Raw genomic sequence first — 21,920 nt, 5'->3', positions numbered from 1 at the left:
GTATATTAGTGGGCTTTTGTTCCCGCTTCTAATGAGGTTTACACACTCTGCATGTTGTCCAAACTGAGCAGCTTCCTGGGGTTTGGCTTTATTGTTAAGTCAAGCACCCAAACAAACATAAACTTCAATCTAAACCATGTCTGGAAGCTGGCTGTTTTTAGGGTTTTCCATCTAACATCTCTCCCCCCATTCCCTAGTTTCCTCTGCTTTTTGAAAGGCTCTAAACACTTTTATATATTCTGGATGGACTGGCTGAATTGACTTGCTGGTTCTTCTCTGCTATAATTCCAATGCACCTTCATAAAGGGTTCATTTATATTTTGAGTCCTAGAGTCTGCCAACCTGCTACAAGGTTAATGCACCAGCCTGCACACTGCCTCCAAGATCTCCTGGGGAGTGCAGCCAGCATGCCACCCTTAAAGGAGGTGTAGCATGAACTCTCCTTTGACGACGAACAGCTCTGCTAATTGCTTTGGTGGATGATGCAGAACCATGGCCTCACTTCGACCCTATTCTTCCCTGCCCCTTTAGTTAAGCTGTGTAGTCCCTGAATTCAGGAGAGCACAGGGACTGTCATTGTACCTAGATGTAGGACACCATGGGACTTGTTTTAGAAATTTGATCATGATGTGATATGGCATAACAGAGCCTACTTGGTTTTCTTCTCAGTTTACTAAGCAAAGTTTCCTTTCCTCCCAGCAGCCATCAGAATAAACCTTAGTTGAAACTCAGGTGGCTTATGTAATTCAGACCCAAGATTTCATAATTAAATACACGTGCAAATGGCTAGTTAGACAGGGCTTCACCAGAACCCAAATTGTTCCTGTTTGTTGCTCTTAAGATGCAGGTTTTCATAAATATTTTTCATGAATCTATTCATGTGCAAACTGTAAACATCTAATTTTACAGAGCTAGGAAACTACATAACAGTGACCTAAATGTCACTTAGTCCCTTTCAAGGCAAAAAGTCATCCTTAAATATCAGGAAGAGAAAAATGTAAATAAAATCATATCACTTACTACATTTATAATAGGTCCTTTCCTGATGATTAGAAAATCCAGTCTTTTCTGCCCAGCAGCGTTACTTGCCATCACAACCATCAGGGCATATTTTTTCCTCAAACAGTCTTTTGCTTTATTTAATAGTTTATCTGTTATTCTGTATTGTGTTGTTGCAAATACCACAAGCTGAACTCCTCAACCCACAAACATACCAGCAAAGAGGTCAGTTACAGTGAAACAACTGATTTTTTTCCTGCAATGACTTTAGGTATCTTTGATGAATTACCCTTTCTTTGTCCTTTGGGTGTTTGCCCTGCCCTATCCCAAGCTCCGGCCTCATGCATCAAAGATCTGCACAGTTTGGTCCTGTGTGATGGTTATCTGTAAAATGATGTACCAGCTGAAATTCGTCAGGCCACATAACTACTCCTCAAACTGTATGCAGGTGAGCATTCTAGAGCACTCAGGTCCTGATTCTGCAAATACTTGGGATATATCTTGAGCGAGCAAAAGTGAACCTCCCAGCCTGGGTCAACAGACTCACTCTGGCCCTCTAAAAATAGCTGTATAGATGGTGCTTTGATGTTGTATCTCAGACTAGAGTTCAGGCTTTGAAGCCTAGGGAGGAGGTGGGGTTCTTAGTGTATCACACTCAGCAAAGATCTGTGAACAGCCAGCAAGCAGTGTCCTTCTTCAAGTTCAAGAATATCTTTGAATAATGTGCAACTTCCATGCCACATCAAGACAAGATTTAACATAGTCCCAAGAATGCAATTCTCTCAGCCAAAGCTTTCCTGAGAAGCTTTTGTAGGTTTGCATTTAATAAACACCTGTGCAATGTGAAAGGGAATGGAAAGTTTTGAAACTTGTTTGTTGAAAGATAGTAAAGAATGGGGGCTATTGCAGATAAACAGAGACCTTCCTTTTGTGGGCACAATTCATACCTACAGTTTTCACATCTGCAAAATTGGTGGGTTAAATTTTTGTGCGGGCAAAATAATTAGGGTCTCAAGTATTACAGCAGGATGGATAGCTACCTGATTTGTATTTGAACTTCAAACTAATGGGAAATTGAGGCAAAAAGGAGGTACTTGCCCATGGTCACACAGCAAGTAGCAGACCCAGGATTCATGAGTCTTGACTGAGGGCATGTCTACAAAAATATTTCATGTGTGGCAAGCTGGAATGTAAATCTACTGTGCTCCAATGTGCCATGCACACATGGTGCATGTGGAACCTGCTGCATATTAAACATACCCTGTTTCAGTACCAGGTCAAAGTGCTCTAAGGAACTTGATTTCCTTTACTCAATCACTTCTCTCTCGTGTTACTTATTGGGCACAAAGAAATGAATGGTCAGTAGGCTTATAAAATTAAAAGATTTATAAACGATAGCTATGCATATAGGAGTGTTGCCAAGCAAGAAATATACCAAGCACTCTTGAGTGTAATTTCTGGCATAGAAAATCATCCATGCCTACCACAAACACTAAATTAGATGGCATCTGTTCTATTTGTGTGCACATTACATTCTGGATATAAATTGGTAGAAATAAAATAAAAAAAACTTTAAACACATTAGGGGAGCCGCTAGGACTTGCGCTTACCCCTACTATTGAAGGATTAATTTCTGGGAGTGTATTTCAGACAAACATGCTTCATTCCACAGGGGCTGTACCAGAACAGAACCTACTATCATGACAGCCTGGATGAGCTGTTGCAGAAATCAGTGTTGTACGTCGCTCCTGTTGATCCCGCCGATTGGTGTGGAGGGTTACGGAAGTGCGGTGACAATGTTTTACCCTGCCTGAAGGTAGGATTCTTATTGTGCTGTCTTCAGACACTATTACTAAATAGAGTAACGGGTAATCAGCAGCTTCGCTCAGCACAAACCCTCTGCTGATATGTCAGATTTTGACATGCACAAGCAGAAAGAGGAGCTTGAAATAGGAAGAGGGAGCAACATGGGAATTTGAAAATTTCTTTAAAATAAATCCTGGTTAGATCTTAATGAGAAGATGTGATTAAGAACCGGTGACAGGGTAAGTGGAAGAGAGAGGAGATCTACCAAAGAAAATGAGAAGGTTTTCTCAGCCATTCTTCTGTACTTGGTTTTCTTCTCATTCTGCGTCAGACGCTGATGAGACACCAGTAAACGTTCTCCATACCGTCAAGAGTCATTATTGTTCATCTCAAGGAACATCTTATCCCTTGAAATTGCCACTGGTCTGAATCCAGTAAAGCTACTACTCCAGTATTATGGGAGAGAAGTCCATGGGAGAATCTCTCTCAAGTCACCGTGTTGCAGCGTTCCAGGAGAGAAAAGAAGAATTTTTCATTCATTTCTCATAGCACTTATTATTCTCATGAGACATTTTTATAGTGCTGTAAATGTACATGGCACGTCACAGAACATAGCAAAAGCAGAGCCCCTGGCATCCAATGTAACAGACAAGACACAGCTCAGAACAACCGTTTAGTTGGAAGCTTCATTTGTCCTGCCGTTTGTCTTTCTCAGTGCGGGTTGCTCAATATTGCATTTAGGATGCCATTAACATCTGGTGCCATTTCATTCTGCCCTTGCAGAACCATCTCACCATCTTGGCATTAATGATAATAGAAGTGACTGTGCATCACCACCAGCTCTTCTACCGGACTCAAAACCAGCTGACACCACCTGTTACAGGGATCATTTTTGATACCATCACCCGAGAGCACCTGGATGATGGGTTACTCAGCTGTATCAAATACTTTATCAACTACAGTTTCTACAAGTTTGGACTAGAGGTGAGCAAATATCAGGGGAGAACAATCCTCTTTGGACTTGGTCCCCGGAAATAGCACACTGAGGCATTAAGAAGCCTGTGGAAAACACACACCAACGGAGAATATAAATTCCCGTCTGGTGTAAACAAGCACAACTCCATTGACTCCCCCTAGAAAATGTGTTCACATGCAGATATGGGCAGCAATTATCAGTGAGATCAGATTTGTACAGACGCAGAGCTCTTAGGGGTTGATTCATTTCCCTGGTTGGAGTGGGTTGCAGTTTAAAGCCTCCCCTGCCCAGGTCGCCACACCAGAGAGCAGATTACAGTATCAGGGATTCAGTTTGGGGAGGGCTGCTTTGAAATCCAGGCTTCCTGCCACTTATGGCCTGGTCTTTGTGGGCTTATCGTGCTCCCTTTCGGGGTGGCAGCGGCTGGCTCTTGTGCCCTGGTGGAGTGCAGTGCTCCCTCTCCCAGAGGATAAGGAGGGGAAGTTCATCAGAAAGTTTTTATTGCTGCCATAAACAATTTAACATGTCAGCAGGTCCTTTTTTTTTTTTTTGCATGCTGATGATGGTTTTCACTGTAGCTTGAGGTGAATGCATTGTTTTGTGAGTACGATCCCTTCCCCAGCCTTTGAAAATCTGGCCCCTGTAGTCAGAGTCATTCTCTTCACTATATGAGCTTCTCTCAGTGTTTCCCTTCATAGCATTGGTTCAGGGGAAGTCACCCTTGTGGAAGGAAAGGCAGAATTTTCCTCTTCATTTTTTATTCCCTAGTGACCAACTTTCCTTTCTTTAATCTATTAACATTGACTATGGCCTTGTCTACATGGGAGAGCTTTACCAACACAGTTAAACCACTATAGTTATTTGGGTATAACTCTCATGTCCACTCTTATTCTGGAATGAGCGCCTTTTTCAGATTAGTTTAAACTCCTTCTCAAGTGACATAAACTGAAAAAAGCCTCTTTTATCCCAGAGTAAAAAAAAGTGTCCACATGGCAGGGCTATAATGCTAAAATTATATTGGTTTAAATTCACATCTTAGCTGATACCAGTACGGCTTTCCCACACAGCCAACTGCTAATGCTCCCCGCAGCGGTAACCTTTGAAAAATTAAGTGGTCAGGAGGGCTTTCCGAGCAACCATGGGCTTTGACGGACAGTGTTGCCACTGGAACATTCCATTCTTTCAGGTGTGTCTCATCATGGCTGTGAATGTCATTAAGCAGCGTATGGATTTCTATGCCCTTCTCCACGGCTGCTGGCTCATCTACCTGCTGCACCGCCGCCGAAGGAAAGCAGTGGCTGAGGTCTGGCCGAGATACTGCTCTTTCCTTGCCAGTGTCATGACCTTTCAGTATTTGCTATGCATTGGCCTCCCTCCTGCTTTCTGCAAAGGTAAATGCAACACAGTGCATTGTCTGAGTGGGGGGTTGAGTGAACACATAGAAAAGCCCCAGCAGTCACTGATAACCTGAAAGAGTACTGGCCAAAACATGACCAGCGAGGGCTGTTGAGCCATATCCCATCCAGCTCTGCAAGGAGAAGAGAACATACAGGGACACTGAACGGGGAAGTCCCTGGTGATGGTGTGTAGGCTAGTGGGGACGTTCTACCAACCAGGGAATTGAAATAATACTCCAAGCCTCAGTCCTCTAAAGCCCTTTCCTCGGGGCTTATTATCTGTCCCCAAAACTGCAGCAAATCAACTGAAAACCACTGGGCAATAATCCCCAGAGGCTACTGCCCGCTCGGAGGAGAGACCTATCCTTTCTTCTTAGTTCTCTTGTGTTCCAGCTTACCTTTTCTTTGAGACTCCACCACAAGCATCCAGTGACCAGACTGTTAAACCTGTATAAGCTGAAGCACCTTTACCTGGTCAGGTGACCCCCCAAAAAACTTACCCAAATGTTGTATTAGTATTACAATGATTATTAATACATCCCTGTAAAATTGAGTCTCTTGTCTGCAGCTTTTCTCTCTCGCTCTTTTCCTCTCCATGGTTTTTTCCTTCAAAAGGCTACAGTCAAATCAGGATGACTGGCTTGGTTTCACCTGCTAGCATAGGTGATACCCCATGTGCTCTCCCTGCACTATGAGAATTAGAAGAGCCAAGTCTTTCCATGATTCCAGAGATGCCAGATACAGCCAAGGGACTGGAGGGGAGGGGGCAGTCAGGAAATGGCAGACAAACAGATGAGGTGAGGTATTTCAGGAGGACCAAATAGCTATAAATCACTGGCTGGGTTCAGCTGGCTCTGAGCTACAACAAGCAGAGGTCAGAGAACACCGGGACAATTCCATCTCTATTCAATCCCAAGCCCAATAGCAGTTTTCACACTGGAGAACTCACGGCATCAACACTAGTTGTTTCAGCACTGATGAGAGCTCACTTTTATTAGTAGCAATAGTCCCAACCCTGTGCTATCAGGAGGATATCCAGACGTGTGCCATTTCCCTTGAGAAATGCCGGTGTGCTTCAACTCGAACATTTCTAGGCTGTAAGGTCAGAAATTAGCTTAAATGTTTTGTGTGATGAAAAGAACCCCTTTGCCTACAGATTATCTGTGGAGAACTTCTCGCTGGACAATCCATTCCAATCTCATTAAGTGGCTCTATCTGCCTGATTTTGCCAAGAAACCTGATGCCAGTTTTCTCCTGTGTAAGTATCAGTCATCCAGTGCAGCATTTTACTGTCTGAAATTCCTGCTGCTAACTACTAATCATTGTCATCATAATATTAAACATAATCAGAATAGTCTTGTCTGAAGCTGCTAAGAAGCTGTTTTCCTGTCTCCTCCCAGATGACTTCCTGCTTCTGCTTTTTGCCTCCCTGCAATGGCAGGTATTCAAAGATGAGAATAAGGCTTGTGTGCGAATAGAGGCAGGAGATAATGTGGAGATCAGTCGTGAATTAGATCCAGCTGTTCTCAGTCAGTACAGCCCTGTGCCAAACTTTATCCACTGCAGGTAGGAACCAGCAAGATTTGCTTTGGCCAAGTATAGCAGGTGGAAACATGGAATCTGGATTTTGAAGGTGTTTGGATGTAGGATTTTATCAAGCCTTTAAGAGAAGTAGATGGCAGCTGTGCAGTTTGGATCTGGAGCCAGGTTTGTGCTCAGAGGCCCCATCCAATCCAAAGTTTGTGGGTGTTTGGAGGCGGGGCTCATCTTTAGTTACAAACATTTTAATAATTAAATTGATTTCAAAGCCAGAAGGGAGCACTAGATCACCCAGTCTGGCTTTCTGTGCAACCCAGGGCAGAGAATTTCACCCACTTACCCCTGTCTTGAGCCCAGTGACTTGTGTTTGACTAAATCATAGCTTCAAGATGGGCATCCAGTCTTTATCTGAAGACCTCAAGAGATGGGGAATCCACCACTTCTTTAGCTAGCTTGTTCCAACAGTTTATCACCATCGCCCTTAAAAATTATAATCTGACCCACATGCTGCTAAACTCTAGCACTCTGTTGGAATTCACTATGTCTTACATAGTACAGTAACTGGCCTTTAGTATCCTCAATGCATCCAAATAAAATGTCATTTCATTACAAGCAGGAATAATATCAGAGAATGGACTGCTATAATATCCTAGGATAAAGATCAAAATAGATTTCCAGTTACCTTTCTCAGCTCATTAGCAAAAGATCTTGAGTGGGTCTATGCAAAGTTCATAGTGCATGGAAAATTTTTGCAAGTGGCCTCTTTTCTTTTCTCTGTATGAACCAGCAATCTGTTTATGAACCACTTTAATATTTAGTGTAATAGGCAGATAAAATAACTGTTTGCAAAGGGAGTGGGCAAGCCTGTAATCTCAGTTCACCCTGCGGAACTTCTACCTGGGGAACACAAAGTTCACTGATCTAGTTTCGACTGAGCTGGTGTATAATGGGCAGGTGCAATGTGGTGCTGTCATAAGTCCGGGGGCACTGTTGGCTTAAATATTTAAGTGCGTGGCCACCAGTTGGCAGACACAAGAATCATCCTGATACTGCTCTGACATTTCATTTCCACTCCCGCAGGTCCTATTTGGATATGGCTAAAGTGATTGTGTTTGGCTATCACTTCTGGTTTGTGCTCTGCCTGATTTTTATCACTGGAACCACTCGAATCAACATATTCTGTCTGGGCTATCTGATGGCCTGTTTCTACTTTATGCTCTTTGGAAGCAGTCTCCTTCTAAAGCCGGTCAAGACTATTCTCAGATTGTGGGACTATTTGATTGCGTACACTGCCTTAGTTATAGTGATGAAGAATCTTCTGGCTGTATGTATTGTCTTTCACAAAATTAGGGAAATATCTGCCCTCTTGTTGTTTTTCATATTACAGTAGGACCTAGAGTCACCAGCTGAAATCTGGTACCCAGTGGGCTAGGGAATTTACATATGCATGGTGGAAAATGTCCCTGCCCCAAGAGCATACTAGCTAAGACCCTGATCCTACGATGACCTCCTCATCGGCAGATCCTTGAAGTCAGTGAGGTCCTTGACTGACAAAAGGTAGAAGAAAGGGAAGTATTACAATCCCCACTTTGCTGATGGGGGCGACTGAGGGGCACAGAGTTCATGTGACTTTCCCAAGGTCACACAGGTAGCGTGTGGCAGAGTGGGGATCATCACCCAGAACTCATGAGTCCCAGTCCAGTGCTTGAATCTTAAGACCATCCATCCTCTCTATTTCCACAGCTAAGCAATAGCCAGCTGGTAGTGGAATCAGTGGGCTTCTGCTGTGTGTGGGGAAAGCAGGATGGGGAGCACATATAAAGGGGACCACACTTTCTGCATCTGCAGAGCTGTGGGTGAGGTTGGTTTTAGGCGCTGTGGTGTGCAGGGGAGGTGAGTCTGAGGGGAAGACCGGGGAGTTAGAAGGGCATGGACAGGGCCTTTGCAATGAAGTGGCTTCACCGGCTAAAGCCTTTCTCTCCATGCATGACGGGGTGGGGACACAGCCGCTATGAAGGCTAATGAGTCCTGAGGCCACACATGTGGCTCTGTTACTGCCCTATGGGGCAGGATTTTGCCACCCATTTGTGGAACTCCCCTGGGCACAGCCCACTTACGCTCTCTGTGACAGTGACTGGAATATGGCCCTGCTTGATTTTTCCAGTTCAGTTGATTTAAGCCCTTCTATATTATGATAAATGTTACATAATAAAATTATGCACATTTCAAAAAAATAATCTGGCCCTATATCTCTTTCCCCTAGAGCAGTGGTCTCCAAACTTTTTCAATCGCGCACCCCTATCAGTAAAAATTTTTGAGCACGCATCCCCTGCCGCACCGGCTCTACCATTTTTGCCGAAGCAAAAACAAAAAAAAAAAAAAAAAGAAAAAGTCGCTCGGACTCCCGCCTGAACTGACGAGGCGAGGAAACAAAAAGAAAAAAAAAAGCGCTCTTCCTGCTGCGCACCCCCAAGGATCCTCTTGCTCACTCCACTTTGGAGACCACTGCCCTAGAGGGTGGGGAAGCATTCACAGCTGTGGTCTGTGCTGGAGCTTGTCTGTGGATGAAAGGAAGACGTCTTTCTCGAGGCTGCTTATGCAGCACCTTTAATGAAAATTAAATTAACTGAAAAAGTAAAAAGGAGTTTTCAGAAATAGCTTCCTGCTCATGACAATTGATCAGTCCATACATTAGAGACATGTGGCATGGCCCGGCCCCAGCTTTCCACGTGCATGCCCTTCCAAGAGCAAACAGAGAGCAAAGCACTTTCCCGCAATTACAGGCCTTTCCTGCGGGCTGCATGTCTTCTCTGTTTCTTTGGCAGAAAAGTGGGATACCTGAGAATCCTCTTGTCTAGCTAATTCATGAACAGCAGCTAGAAAGGCTCACTAAACTGACGCATCATACCAGTTTGGAAAAAAAAAACAGCAAGTGCAATTAGAGCTTAGATAAATGAATACAAAGTGCTGCTGCGCCTTTTCACTGTCTCCTTTTTGATTGTAGATTGGAGCATGTGCCTATCTTGATAAGTTACTGAGAAACCATTGCTGGCTAATACAGACCTTTGGCATGTTCTGTACTATACCGGGGTATGACTTGGGTAAGTAGCAAATAATGAACAGGCAAAGAGGACGTACCATGTCACTGTAATTTCAGGAAAACATTTTCTTACTGAAGGATAAGCAAAAGTCTAGTCCACTTTTTCTACAAAGCCAATAAAACACTGTATCACTAGCAGTGCAAGCAGAGACCTGTTTATTGAAGTGGAGACAAACACCTGTCAGGGATGGTCTAGATAATACTTAGTCCTGCCCTGAGTGCAGGGAACTGGACTAGATCACCTCTTGAGGTCCCTTCCAGTCCTATGATTCTATGATTTCTCCTGTGTAGCTCTTCCCGAGGATGAGAAGTGCGAGCTCCCTGAAAATGAAGCCGGGATTGTTTGGGATGCGATAAGTTTCACTTTCTTGCTGGTCCAGCGGAGAGTCTTTATGAGCTATTACTTCCTCTACGTAGTGGCAGATCTGAAGGCTGCCAAGATCTTAGCTTCCAGGTACATGCACTGGATGTTACAAGTTTAAACCAATAGTCCTCAGTGGTGCAGAGAGGAGTTGGAGGCCCCTTCCTTTCTGTAAAGAAATGTGCTCTTTCTGAGATTTGGATTTCTGGGGAGAGTGATGGGGAGCCTCCCAAGGTTTGTGTTCCAAAAACAAGGGACCCAGTCAGACAATTATTACTACTTGCTGAGCACTGGTAATGTGCTCCGTGCTGTAAAAAGTAAACAAGACATGGCGCCTGCTCCAAGAAGCTTAAAACACGACTCAGGGCTCTATAGTGTCCTGGGTGATGATGCAAACTCAAGTTGGGGCAGAAATCTTGCAAAGGTTTCATGTCAGGAGTGTGACTTAAGGATGCAGATGCTTTAAGTCCTTGAGGCTCCATTGCAATGATCATGCCTTAGCAAACTGGTCAGTGAGGCAAGAGATGAGGATGGGCCTATGGTAAGCCTAGCTTTAAATCCTAACTTTCATGACCACATACTTCACACAATGGGCAGGGTGGAGAAGATAGACCTTTTGTGACAGTTATAACATTCATCTGCAGTTCTGAGGATTTCAGTAGAATCCTGAGGGGGTTGACAAGCAGATCGCCATGTGTTTAGGAGCTATGTTTGGGCAGTACCAGAAAGTGGCAGAGACAGAAAATATGGCATGTGCCATAAAAAAAAAGTCACCTAGAATAAATAATGTGCAACTCTGAATTGTGGGATTATAATTCCATTGGGAAGTTTGTGGGACACCATAGTCCATGAAAGAGAAGCTTCTTGAGGTGGAGATGATTCCCTTTACCCTTTCTACATTCCTACCCCACTTCAAGTTTCTCTCTCGTTGTCCCTTATCCATTATCTATATCTGCTTGTCTGTTTCTGCACTTATAATACACCCCTTACTATGGTATTTAATATCTATCAAGCCCTCCCTCTATTCAAATTGCTACTGGAGTGATTTATCTTGAATTATCCATTCCACTGCCAGAGTGACTCTTCACTGAAATCTTCTGAAACTGCTGTTTTTATTGGTGGAATCAGAGGTCTGATGTCAATCTCTTTTTTACCAGAACCCACCAGTCAGAGCCCAGAGAATGATGTAATTGCTGTCAATTACCTTAATCCACCAATAAGAACTGGAATAGAAGTGTCACTCCAGCGATTTACCAGATTGATAATGCTCTGGTTAGCTGGGTATATTTCAACCCCTTTGTGGGGTGAAGATAGTTGCATGCTGCCCAGTGAAGTGTTTATCGAATGACCTGGCTTGTTTCACACATGCAGAGGAGCTGAACTCTTTGAAGTGAAGCTGAAAAAAGTTGTGGCGCTCAGATTGGAGGAAGAGAAAAAATCATTGCAAGCCATGAGAAGACAGTAAGTTTGCTGTTCATTTAAAATCACATACTACTTATACACCACATATCTAACTGGTGAACATGGGGATGTGTCATCTTTTCACTTCTCTCTGTATTCAGGATATTATATTTTCCATCCTCTGATTCCCCCTCCTCCACCCTTCTTAGTGACTCATAACTCAAACCCTTTCCTATCACTACGAGGAAGAGTTAGGGATAATGCTACAAACAACAACAACGGCAATCAAATGAAAATAGTTATTGACGAGCTTCAAATGGAGGGGCTCAAATTATGGACTCAGTGCCCAACACACAGTAACAACTCCCTGTCCTTATTCTTCTGTGGGACTTTAGGATCCTGACAGAGAGAGTTCTAGGAGAGTTTTGGACTCTAGACTGCAAGACCAGAAAGCTATCGACTTTGCTCCATGGTTGATACTACAGAGGAATTGTAACACAGGACAGCTGTTTGGCTGGTACAAAATCCCTTGTGCTGGACAATCAGCTGTTCTGTCCCATGGAATGTTAGGCTTTTCACTCTTGGAGAACAAATTGCTAATAGGATCAATGATGGTATCCAATCAGAATAATGGTCTACATTAGGGCGTTAGCCAGTAGTGTAGCGACACTGGTACAAACCATACCATATCGCACTGAGCTAAACTGGGGCTGGCACTAGTACAATATATCCCAGTTTGAAACCTGGGTAAGTGGCATTGGTACAAGTCCCCATTAACTCATCACATCTACAAAAGGGACTGGCACCGATACAACTATACCAGTGCAGCTATAACACCAGCTAAAGCCCTGGTGTACACAAGGCTTTATTAAAGAGTCTCCCACTGGATATGCCCCGATTCAGACAAAGAAAAATCAACCTAGAGACGTATTTAAACTTCCCTTGAAGACTGAAAGGATGTGTTAAATGGGGACCTGCACCGTGCCTATAATCATTGGCTCCACAGGGGTGATAAATCTGATTGTACAGTGTCAGTTCCCCGGTGCTACATGATTACTGACATGGTATAGATGACAGCACTGTAAGAAACAATATCATCTGCTTGGCACTGTCAGCATTGGAATAATGACACCCACATTTCATCTTGCAGTGGAGACTGGATGAAACCTCGATTACGCATTAGATAAGCAAAGCTTGATCAAACATTTCATGTCATCTGCTGCAGAATTTCACAGATGTTTCCTTGCAAAACTCTTAAGCAAAATGCCAAAAACATTTCCTCACCACATGCAAAGTTGGCCAAAAGCCAAACATTGGCGGAGTTTATTTTGGTTTGGCCTATAGTATTACATGCATATATCAAACTGCTTCCTGTTTTGAATATCAGATCTTGGAATGGATAGCTTCCAGATCTTAGCCAGGTCCAAAGTAAGCTGTGCTCAGTAAAAAAAAAATAATACTAGCAACAGTATACATAGTCAGATGAATAATTATGCTTTTATTATTTCCTGGCTGGCTAGCTTGCATGTGTTCTTATGGAGGTGGCCAGCCTTCTCAGACACATGCTGAGCCCATTCTGGCCAATGGGTATGAAAGTCTCTGTTATTATCACAACCCTCAGATCTTAGCTGTCAAAGGAGTGCTCCTCCACAGCTGTATTTGGAGCAGAAGCCAATTCCCACTGAAGTCCATGCAAAGATTCCCCTTGATTTCAGTGAGCTTTGGATTGGCCCTGTTAGAATGTTAATATTCCCGAATTAATTTAAGCCCAGTGAAGACACAGGCCTCCTGTTTTAGTATCAGTTATAATATTTTAAATAGATATGAGCTGGGGTCAGTGTTAGGTGCCTGTGATAAAAAGCTTCAGAATGGAGCGTATTGGTGACACTTTGGGTGTTAGGAGGAGATGGTGGGGAACGAGATTGAAAGAGAGAGAAAGAAAGAAAAAAGAATCTAGTTTGGGTACAGGACTAGGAGCCAAAAACTCCTGAGATCTGGACCCAGCTCTGACAAAGCCTCTGCTCTATCTGTGTCGCTGTACAAATTGTTTCTACATTTACCAGCTGGTGCTAGTAAATAGGGCTGTTCCAAATTTTTCTGTCAAAACTTTTTTTTGATGAAAAATTGGGTTTTTGAGAGAACACAGTGTGTAGAAAGTGTGTGTTTCCTTGAAAATGTTTAACTTTCTTCAAAAAACCAAATCCCAAACATTTTTAGCTGAAAACAAAATTTTTGGATTTTAGTAGTTTTGGGCCAAAAATGTTCATTTTGGGTTTTTTGGTTTTTTTTTGACAAAGTCAAAATTTTACACGAGGAAAAAAAATCCATTTTCTGACCCCCTCTATTACTAATACAATGTTGAGGGTAACAATGACCAAGTTGGGGCTCATACATCATGGGGATATTTTTGAGGATCATTATGTAATGTTTGTAAGGCACTTTGAAGTTAAGACAGAAAGCACTTATCTAAATGGTAATGATTTTTATACTCCTGTCCGTGTTCTGTCTTAAACCTATAGAATAGAACTAATCAAACTGAAGCAGAAGAAATTTGACAGTTTGAAGCAAAAGACACCAAGCCCAGAAGAAACAGCTGTGGATCAATCTGCCAAGGAGCAGCAGCTGCTAGATCCAGGTGAAATGATCTTGTCATGTTAAATAGCCTGTGTAGTGACAATAACATGGAGAGTGATCACCGTGCCTTCCCTTCCTCTGCTTTCCGTTTTCGCACTGCTGTGTTCCACAGTACCCAGTAAATTGCCTTTTCACAACCCCAGTGCCGCTGCGGGTGAAATTCACATTCAACCTTCACATCCGAAGCCAAAGTAATTGGGCTCTGTTCAGGCCCTGTCTGCAAGTCTGTGGGATGAATTTAATCCCTGAAACCCACAGTTAGGCCACCAGTCTTCGATATAAACTCCCTCTGCTGCTCATCATGATGGAGTGTCTAGGCAATGGAATCCTGGGGTATGAGATCCAGGGAATGGATCCTGCCTGCCTGCAATTCAAAGCTGTTGTGGAGAACCCCTCCAGGGCACACAAAGAATGAAGAGATCTACCTGTACATAGAGCCAACCCACAGGCTCCAATGCAGCCCCCCATGGGTCCTGCACAGTCTTGTGTATTGAGAAATTTAATTCTTTTAAGTTGTGTGTGTGTGTGCGTGCGCGCGGGGGGGGGGGGTGGAATCTGTCCATCTGTTTCACTACGTACATTTTACAACCACTTTTGCAGAGGAGGGTGACAAGAAGGAAAACGAGGACAAGAAGATATGGTGGCAACCCTGGGTGACCCACGCCTCCAGTAAGTTTTCTGTGTGTGCTAAAGGTCTGTGAGCCACAACTAACTGGAAAAATGACATGTATAAGCTAGAGCAATGTATCCTGCTAAAAACAGTGTCTTTGCACACAGCTGCTGGGATTGTACACAACAAGAACCTGCAGAAACTTTGTTTTGTTGGATGGTTGCATTTTAGTCCTACACTCCCCCCTCCGCCAAAAAAAACCCAAAACAAAAACACAAACATGGGGCTTCATATGGGAGTTTTGCGATTAACTCCAGTGGGGGGCAGGCCTATGATTCTGCTGTAAGCCTAAGGCTCTCGGCAGCGGTCCCAGGGTCGCCCAGAGGATTCAGGGGGCCTGGCCCTCCGCTGCCGAATTGCCGCCGAAGACCTGGCACTTTGGCGGCGGGTCCCGGAGCGGAAGGACCCCCCGCCGCTGAATTGCCGTCAGAGAGGAAGAAGCTGCAGGGTCCCCAGAGCGAGTGGAGGACCCTGCTCCAGGGACCCCGAAAAACTCTTGTGGGGGCCCCTGCAGGGCCCAGGACAAATTGCCCCACTTGCCTGCCCCGTCTGGGTGGCCCTGAGCAGTCCCTCCCCTGCTGCACGCACAGCAGGCTGGCAGGAAAAAAGAAACATCATGGGGGGGACCCATAGAGGACAATTGTCATCATTTAATTTGGGGACAGCTGACAAGTACATGGATTTATAAAACACATTTCTAATGCAACCAAACTGTTCTTCAATAGCTGTCCTAACAATCACCTCTATTTAGGAAGGATGGTGTGTGTATCTTAGCAAAAACCATACAATTCGTCTACTCTGTCCCTTCCAAGCCCTCTCCTACATATTTCAGTGCTGTTGAAATGTGGTTTTCTCTCCCAATGTCCCTTTTTATAGCCTAACGGCTGCTTTAAAGTATATTAAGCATAAAGATACTAATCAAGAGAATGAAAAATAGTAATAGTAAAAATACTCACATGCGCCACTTTGCTAGTTAATATTTACTAAAAATGTGTCCTGTTAAAACGGCTAGACTAGGATTTTCAAAGCCACATAGATAGGCAGCTCCTATTTAGATGTGCAACTCCTACTGATTTCAAGGGGAATTGTGCATCTAAATCCCCTAGGTAGCTTTGAAAAAGCTCAGCCACATCTCTTTCTGGAACTGATTTTAGTGATTCGAGCTGGGAGCTACTACCTCTTTGAGACAGACAGTGAAGAAGAAGAGGAACAAGGGTACACAGAAAAGAGGGAGGAAGAATCACCAAAGAAGAAAACAGCATTCCAGGTGCAGGACTTATTTTTGATAATATTGAGCAATGTTGCCTAGTGGATAGAGTACTGGACTGGGACTCAGGAGATTTGGGTTCTATTTCCAACTCTGCCACTGGATTGCTGTGTGACCTTGAGCACTCAATTTCCTGGTGTCTTAGTTTTGCCTTCTGTAAAATGGCAATGATGCTTATGTCTTTTGTAAAATGCTTTGAGACTTACAGGTGATAAGAGTGAGATATTATTAATGTATTATTAATTATTATTTTACACAGTTACCTTTTTTCAAAAAATCCCAAGAGATTTACTGCAAACTACCAAAATATTTCCCCAACATTGGTTTTCCATGGAAGCAATTGCTGTTGTTACTAGGGGGGCGTTAGGTGACTGTAAAGGGAAGCAGAGGGCATCAGTGAATTCCCACTAGGAGGGAAAGGGGTCTGTAGAACCATGAACGGGAGGGGAAGAAAGCGGGGGCCATGCGAATGGAAGTGGGAGCGGGGGACACACCACATGTTTGATCCACTCTATTAAAAAGTTGGGAAGCCCCAGCATCCCGGAGTACATCAAACGAAACACAGCTTAGGTTTGATCAGCCGGATGGAAGCATTAAGCTTTTCACCAAAGACTAATGGGGTTTCTCCCTGCAGCTTGCATATGAAGCCTGGATGTCTAGCTCTAAATCAGCTCTGAGAACAAGAAAACAAGATGAAACCAGAGAGCAGAGGAAGAAAGAGGAGGAGGAGCAACTGCGACTGGCAGGTAATGGGAAGAATGCACAGAAACCTGCACACAGGGGCTGCTAGGCCAAATTCGACAAAAAAAGGAACTGTTTGAATGAGAGAGGCTGTAGTTCCTACAGCAAGAATCAGCTAACACAGTGTTAAGAGTACTCATTTATATGTGGCCAGGTCAGGAAACGCTGACACCAGCTTTAATTACCATCCATATCACCTGCCCCCAGCACGTCCCACATTCCCTTTTCCATAGCCACAATGCCCTTAACTCTGCCCCACATACATGTGCATTTCAATACAGTGTCTTGTTATCTGATTATGTAACCTTCAGATGGAGTCATAATCCCATTGATTTCACTGGGCATTGGGCTGGGCTGGAATAGCTGGAAAGATGTCTAGTAGAAGTTTATCCCCTCTATAGCTCTGCTTATGTTCCTATATGATACAGGAGAGGTGAAGTTGGAATTCCATGAAGAGCAAGGGGAGATATCAGGCACTGAAGAGAACCCAGATGAGTCAGGTGAGTAGCTCCTTACTGCAGCAGCAAACCAGAAGCCCTTGCACAGATGCTTTCATAGACTCTAAGACCATAAGAGACTATCATGATCTAGTGTGACCTTCTGCACATTCCAGGCAACAGAACCTCACCCACCCACTCCTGCAATAGACCCAAAGCCTCTGGCTAAGTCATTGAAGTCTCAAGATTTGAAGACTTCAGATTACAGCAAATCCACCATTTACTCTAGTTCAAACCAGCAAGCCTGGGCCCACACTGCAGAGGAAGACAACTCCCCTACCCCCCTTCCCCCCAACAACCACCTAGGGTCTCTGCCAGTCTGACCTGTGGGAAAATTCCTTCCCATCCCCCAAAATGGTGATCATTTAGACGCTGAACATGTGAGTGAGACCCACCAACCAGAAACCCATGAAAGAATTCTCTGTAGTAACTTAGAGCCCTCCTGATCCAGTGTCCCATCTCCAGTTGTTGGAGATATTTGCTACCAGCAGATGTGGAATGGGCCATATGCCATTTTAGGCAACCTCATAATATCATCCCCTCCATAAATTTATCAAGCTCAGTTTATTTCCCCCATTACTCCCCTTGGAAGGCTGATCCAGAACTTCATTCCTCTGATGATTGGAAACCTTTATCTAAATTTCAAGTCTAAAAACTTATGGATCGCCAGTTTATATCCATTTGTTCTTGTGCCAGCATTGGCCCTTTACTTAAATAACTCCTGTCCGTTCCTGGTGTTTATCCGTCTGTTGTATTCATAAAGAACAATCATATCTTCTGTCAGCCTTCATTTTGTTAGGCTAATCAAGCCAAGATCCTTAAGGAGGGGTTGCAAGTACTTTGGAGTATAGGATTATAATTCAAAATTATATGGACAAACTGGAGAAATGGTCTGAAATAAACAGAATGAAATTCAATAAGGACAAATGCAAAGTACTCCGTTTAGGAAGGAACAATCAGTTGCACACATACAAAATGGGAAATGACTGCCTAGGAAAGAGTACTGCGGAAAGGGATCTGGGGGTCATAGTGGACCACAAGCTAAATATGAGTCAACAGTGTAACACTGTTGCAAAAAAAAAAAAAAAAAAGCCGACATTTTTCTGGGATATAGTAGCAGGACTCTTGAAAGCAAGACATGAGAAGTAATTATTCCACTCTACTCTGCCCTGATTAGGCCTCAACTGGACTATTGTGTCCAGTTCTGGGAGCCACATTTCAGGAAGGATGTGGACAAATTGGAGAGAGTCCAGAGAAGAGCAATAAAAATGATTAAAGGTCTAGAAAACATGACCTATGAGGGAAGAGTGGAAAAATTGGGTTTGTTTAGTCTGAAAAAGAGAGGACTGAGAGGGGACATGATAACAGTTTTCAAGTATATAAAAGGTTGTTACAAGGAAGAGGGAGAAAAATTGTTCTTCTCAACCTCTGAGGATAGGACAAGAAGCAACAGGCTTAAATTGCAGGAAGGGAGGTTGAGGATGGACATTAGGAAAAGCTTCCTAACTGTCAGGGTGGTTAAGCACTGGAATAAATTGCCTAGGGAGGTTATGGAATCTTTGTCATTGGAGATTTTTAAAAGTAGGTCAGACAAACTCCTGTTAGGGATGGTCTAGATAATACTTAGTCCTGCAATGAGTGCAGGGAACTGGTCTAGATGACCTCTCGAGGTCCCTTCCAGTGCTATGATTCTAAGTCCCCTCTTGTAAAGTAGGTTCTCCACTCTCTGATCATCCTAGTAGCCCTTCTCTGCACCTCTTCCAGTTTGAATTAATCTTTCTTACACATAGGAAATCAGAACACCACACAGTATTCCAGATGAGGTCTCACCAGTGCCTTGTATAAAGGTACTAACACTTCCCGATCTCTAGTGGAAATATCTTGCCTGGTGCATCCTACGATTGCATTAGCCTTTTTCATGGCCGCATCATATTGGTGGCTCATAGTCATCCTGTGATCAACCAATACACCCAGGTCTTTCTCCGCCTCAGTCACTTCCAACTGATGTCCCCATTTTATAGGGATTAACAAGAATTTTTCTTAAGTGCATGACCTGGCACTTTACACTATTAAATTTAATCCCATTTCTATTACCCCTGTTTTCAAGGTCATTCAAATCTTAATGTATGATATTCTGGGTCACCTCCGTATTGGCAATACCCACTTCAGTAAGATGGATCAGGATTGGATGGGAATAAAGATGACCTAAACTGACCTTTGAAATCCTTTATCACTGTATCTCAGCCAGTGCTGAGGAGCTGGTTGAAATAGAATAGTACGTAGAATCATTTCCTGTCTGTAACTGCACACGTTTTTTCCCCTTTTGACAGAAAGTATAATTGAAAGAATAATCAACACAATCAAGTTTACTTGGGTCTTTGTTCAAGCATTGCTAGATGATACTACAGAGGCACTAAACTCACTCTGTAAAAATAACCTGGACATAGCAAATGTACTGAGAATTGAAAGGTGCATGCTATGGCGAGAAATTAATAAGGTAAGATCACTGTCATTTTACACAATGTCCTGTTTTTTTTTGTTTATGTAACAGGATGTCTGACTATATTAAACTATAACAAGCTGGAGATTCTGGGCTCTGTCCTGAAATCTTCATATACACAAAATTCCCATTGAGTTAGATGTGCATAAAAATGCTCCATTGAGCACAAGCTCATTGTTAGAAGTGTCTTGAAAAGAGAAAAGTCACAGAAAATTTTCATTGGTCACTTCAATTCCAGTCCAAGACTCCATTTCAAGTCACTTTTAATTTCCTTTTTCATTTTCAAAACATAATTGCCAGATTTTTATTGACATTTTCCAACCAGTTTCTCTGATTATTTATGCATTACAATAGCAACTACCAATATAGTTTATTCATGGACCAATCTTTCTGCATTAGGCTGTGTTCTGAAACCCATTGTTACTCTCCTCAAAGAGATGATGTCAGTATAAATTCTGAGCACTGCTTATATCACTGAACAAAAGTATTCCAGGCACCTGAAAGACTGACTTGCAAGGAAAGATTAAAAGAGCTAATATTTAGAACTGGTTGAACAATTTTCACTGAAGCTATTTTCCAATGAAAAATGGCTTTTGGGCTAATAGGAACATTCATGAAAAAAAATCCTGTTGTAAAAAAAAAAAAATTGGGGTTTTCTTTTAAAAAATAAAACTGGGTGTTTTTTTAGTTTTCAGCAATAAAAACAACAAATTGAAAAAAAAACTGTTTATATTTTTTGTGTTTTCAACAAGAACCAGGAAAATTTTTGAAGAAAATTTTTGATGAAACTGAAAATCTTTTGTTTTCATTTACATTTCATCTACATTACATCAACCGCCCCCCAATAATTTAACAGGAACATAGGAATGGGTGTATTGCAGTGGTTCTCAAACTGTGGGTCAGGACCCCAAAGTGAGTCGTGACCCTGTTTTAATGGGCAGAGCTGAAGCCCGAGCCCAACCACCCGGGGTCAAAGCCTGAGGTCTTCTGCCCTGGGTGCTGGGACTCAGGTTACAGGCCCCCCGCCTGCAGCTGAAGCCCTTGGGCTTGGGCCCCCCCCACACTCAGGGCAGTGGGGCTTGGGTTTGGCCCGCCCTGCCCAGGGCAGTGGGGCTTGGGTAGGTTCAGGCTTTGGTCCCCCCTTCAGGGTCGTGTAGTAATTCTTGTTGTCAGAAGGGGGTCGCGGTGCAATGAAGTTTGAGAACCCCTGGTGCACTGGATCAGAACCAAGGTGCAGTTAGTGCAGTGTCCTGTCTCTGCCAGCACCAGATTCTTCAGAAGAAGATGTAAGAAACTCCACAGTAGGGAGAAAGGGGTCTCCTCTTGGTCTCTAATAGACATTGGCTTAAATCAGAAAACATGAGATTTAATATTCCTTTCAGAATCTGTGCTATTATTAAATTAGATAACACTGGATATTCTTGAGATCCATATAAATGTCCATTCCCACATATTTCTACTAACTATGTTTAGTGATGACTAAGAACTAAACATGCTTATATTTTGAAAGGCATTAACAGCAAAGAAGGGATCGTCTTATTTATTGTGGGACACAAGGATATAAAATGAGCACCAGCCATCTGTTTTAAAGGTGGGAATTCCCCATGAGACTGTAGAGGTCTCAAAGGCTAGTATGGGATTACAATCGCTTCCATTGACAGAAATGAGGACAGCATTTTCCCCATCTGACTGATTTTGTATTAATTTTTTTTTAAGGGAAAAGAAGCCTCACCAGACACAATTCTCCAATATTACAACTGGAAGAAGAGTCAGCAAGTGCAAGCAAGTTTTTATGGAGGAAATAAAATGAAAGGCACCCAGGAGGATCAGCAGATACCCAGGAGGGGAACCCAGCTACTGCATGAGAGCAGTGTATCCAGGTGAATAGACAGTGGGGACATTGTCCTTGTCAGAACTTCTCATAAGAGCTGTGCAAACCTGTAGTAAGGTAATGTGCATCTAGGCAATATTTGTTGAATTTGTTACATATCTAAGGTGTTTATCTGTCCCCTCTCCCCCCGCAAGCCATAGT

The 21,920-nt window shown here is 43.2% G+C and overlaps 1 protein-coding gene across 1 annotated transcript in view; it reads left to right on the top strand.

Moving 5' to 3' along the window:
• Positions 1-21,920, top strand: part of LOC127030989 (piezo-type mechanosensitive ion channel component 2-like) — a 65,451-nt gene that overhangs the window by 23,691 nt on the left and 19,840 nt on the right. Inside the window, exons 18-34 of the mRNA XM_050917666.1 lie at positions 1,271-1,447; positions 2,684-2,815; positions 3,589-3,789; positions 4,968-5,172; positions 6,335-6,436; positions 6,579-6,744; positions 7,798-8,041; positions 9,722-9,818; positions 10,109-10,271; positions 11,550-11,639; positions 14,099-14,214; positions 14,814-14,882; positions 16,038-16,150; positions 16,785-16,896; positions 17,320-17,391; positions 19,719-19,885; positions 21,605-21,768. Of these exons, the coding sequence (XP_050773623.1) occupies positions 1,271-1,447; positions 2,684-2,815; positions 3,589-3,789; positions 4,968-5,172; positions 6,335-6,436; positions 6,579-6,744; positions 7,798-8,041; positions 9,722-9,818; positions 10,109-10,271; positions 11,550-11,639; positions 14,099-14,214; positions 14,814-14,882; positions 16,038-16,150; positions 16,785-16,896; positions 17,320-17,391; positions 19,719-19,885; positions 21,605-21,768 (2,390 nt within the window). The remainder of the gene's footprint in view (positions 1-1,270; positions 1,448-2,683; positions 2,816-3,588; positions 3,790-4,967; positions 5,173-6,334; positions 6,437-6,578; positions 6,745-7,797; positions 8,042-9,721; positions 9,819-10,108; positions 10,272-11,549; positions 11,640-14,098; positions 14,215-14,813; positions 14,883-16,037; positions 16,151-16,784; positions 16,897-17,319; positions 17,392-19,718; positions 19,886-21,604; positions 21,769-21,920) is intronic.

This window comes from Gopherus flavomarginatus, chromosome 11 (assembly GCF_025201925.1).
Source record: "Gopherus flavomarginatus isolate rGopFla2 chromosome 11, rGopFla2.mat.asm, whole genome shotgun sequence".
NCBI classification, from domain to species: Eukaryota; Metazoa; Chordata; order Testudines; family Testudinidae; genus Gopherus; species Gopherus flavomarginatus.
Note: the sequence above shows the minus strand (reverse complement) of the source record. Positions and strands in the feature narration are given on the sequence as shown.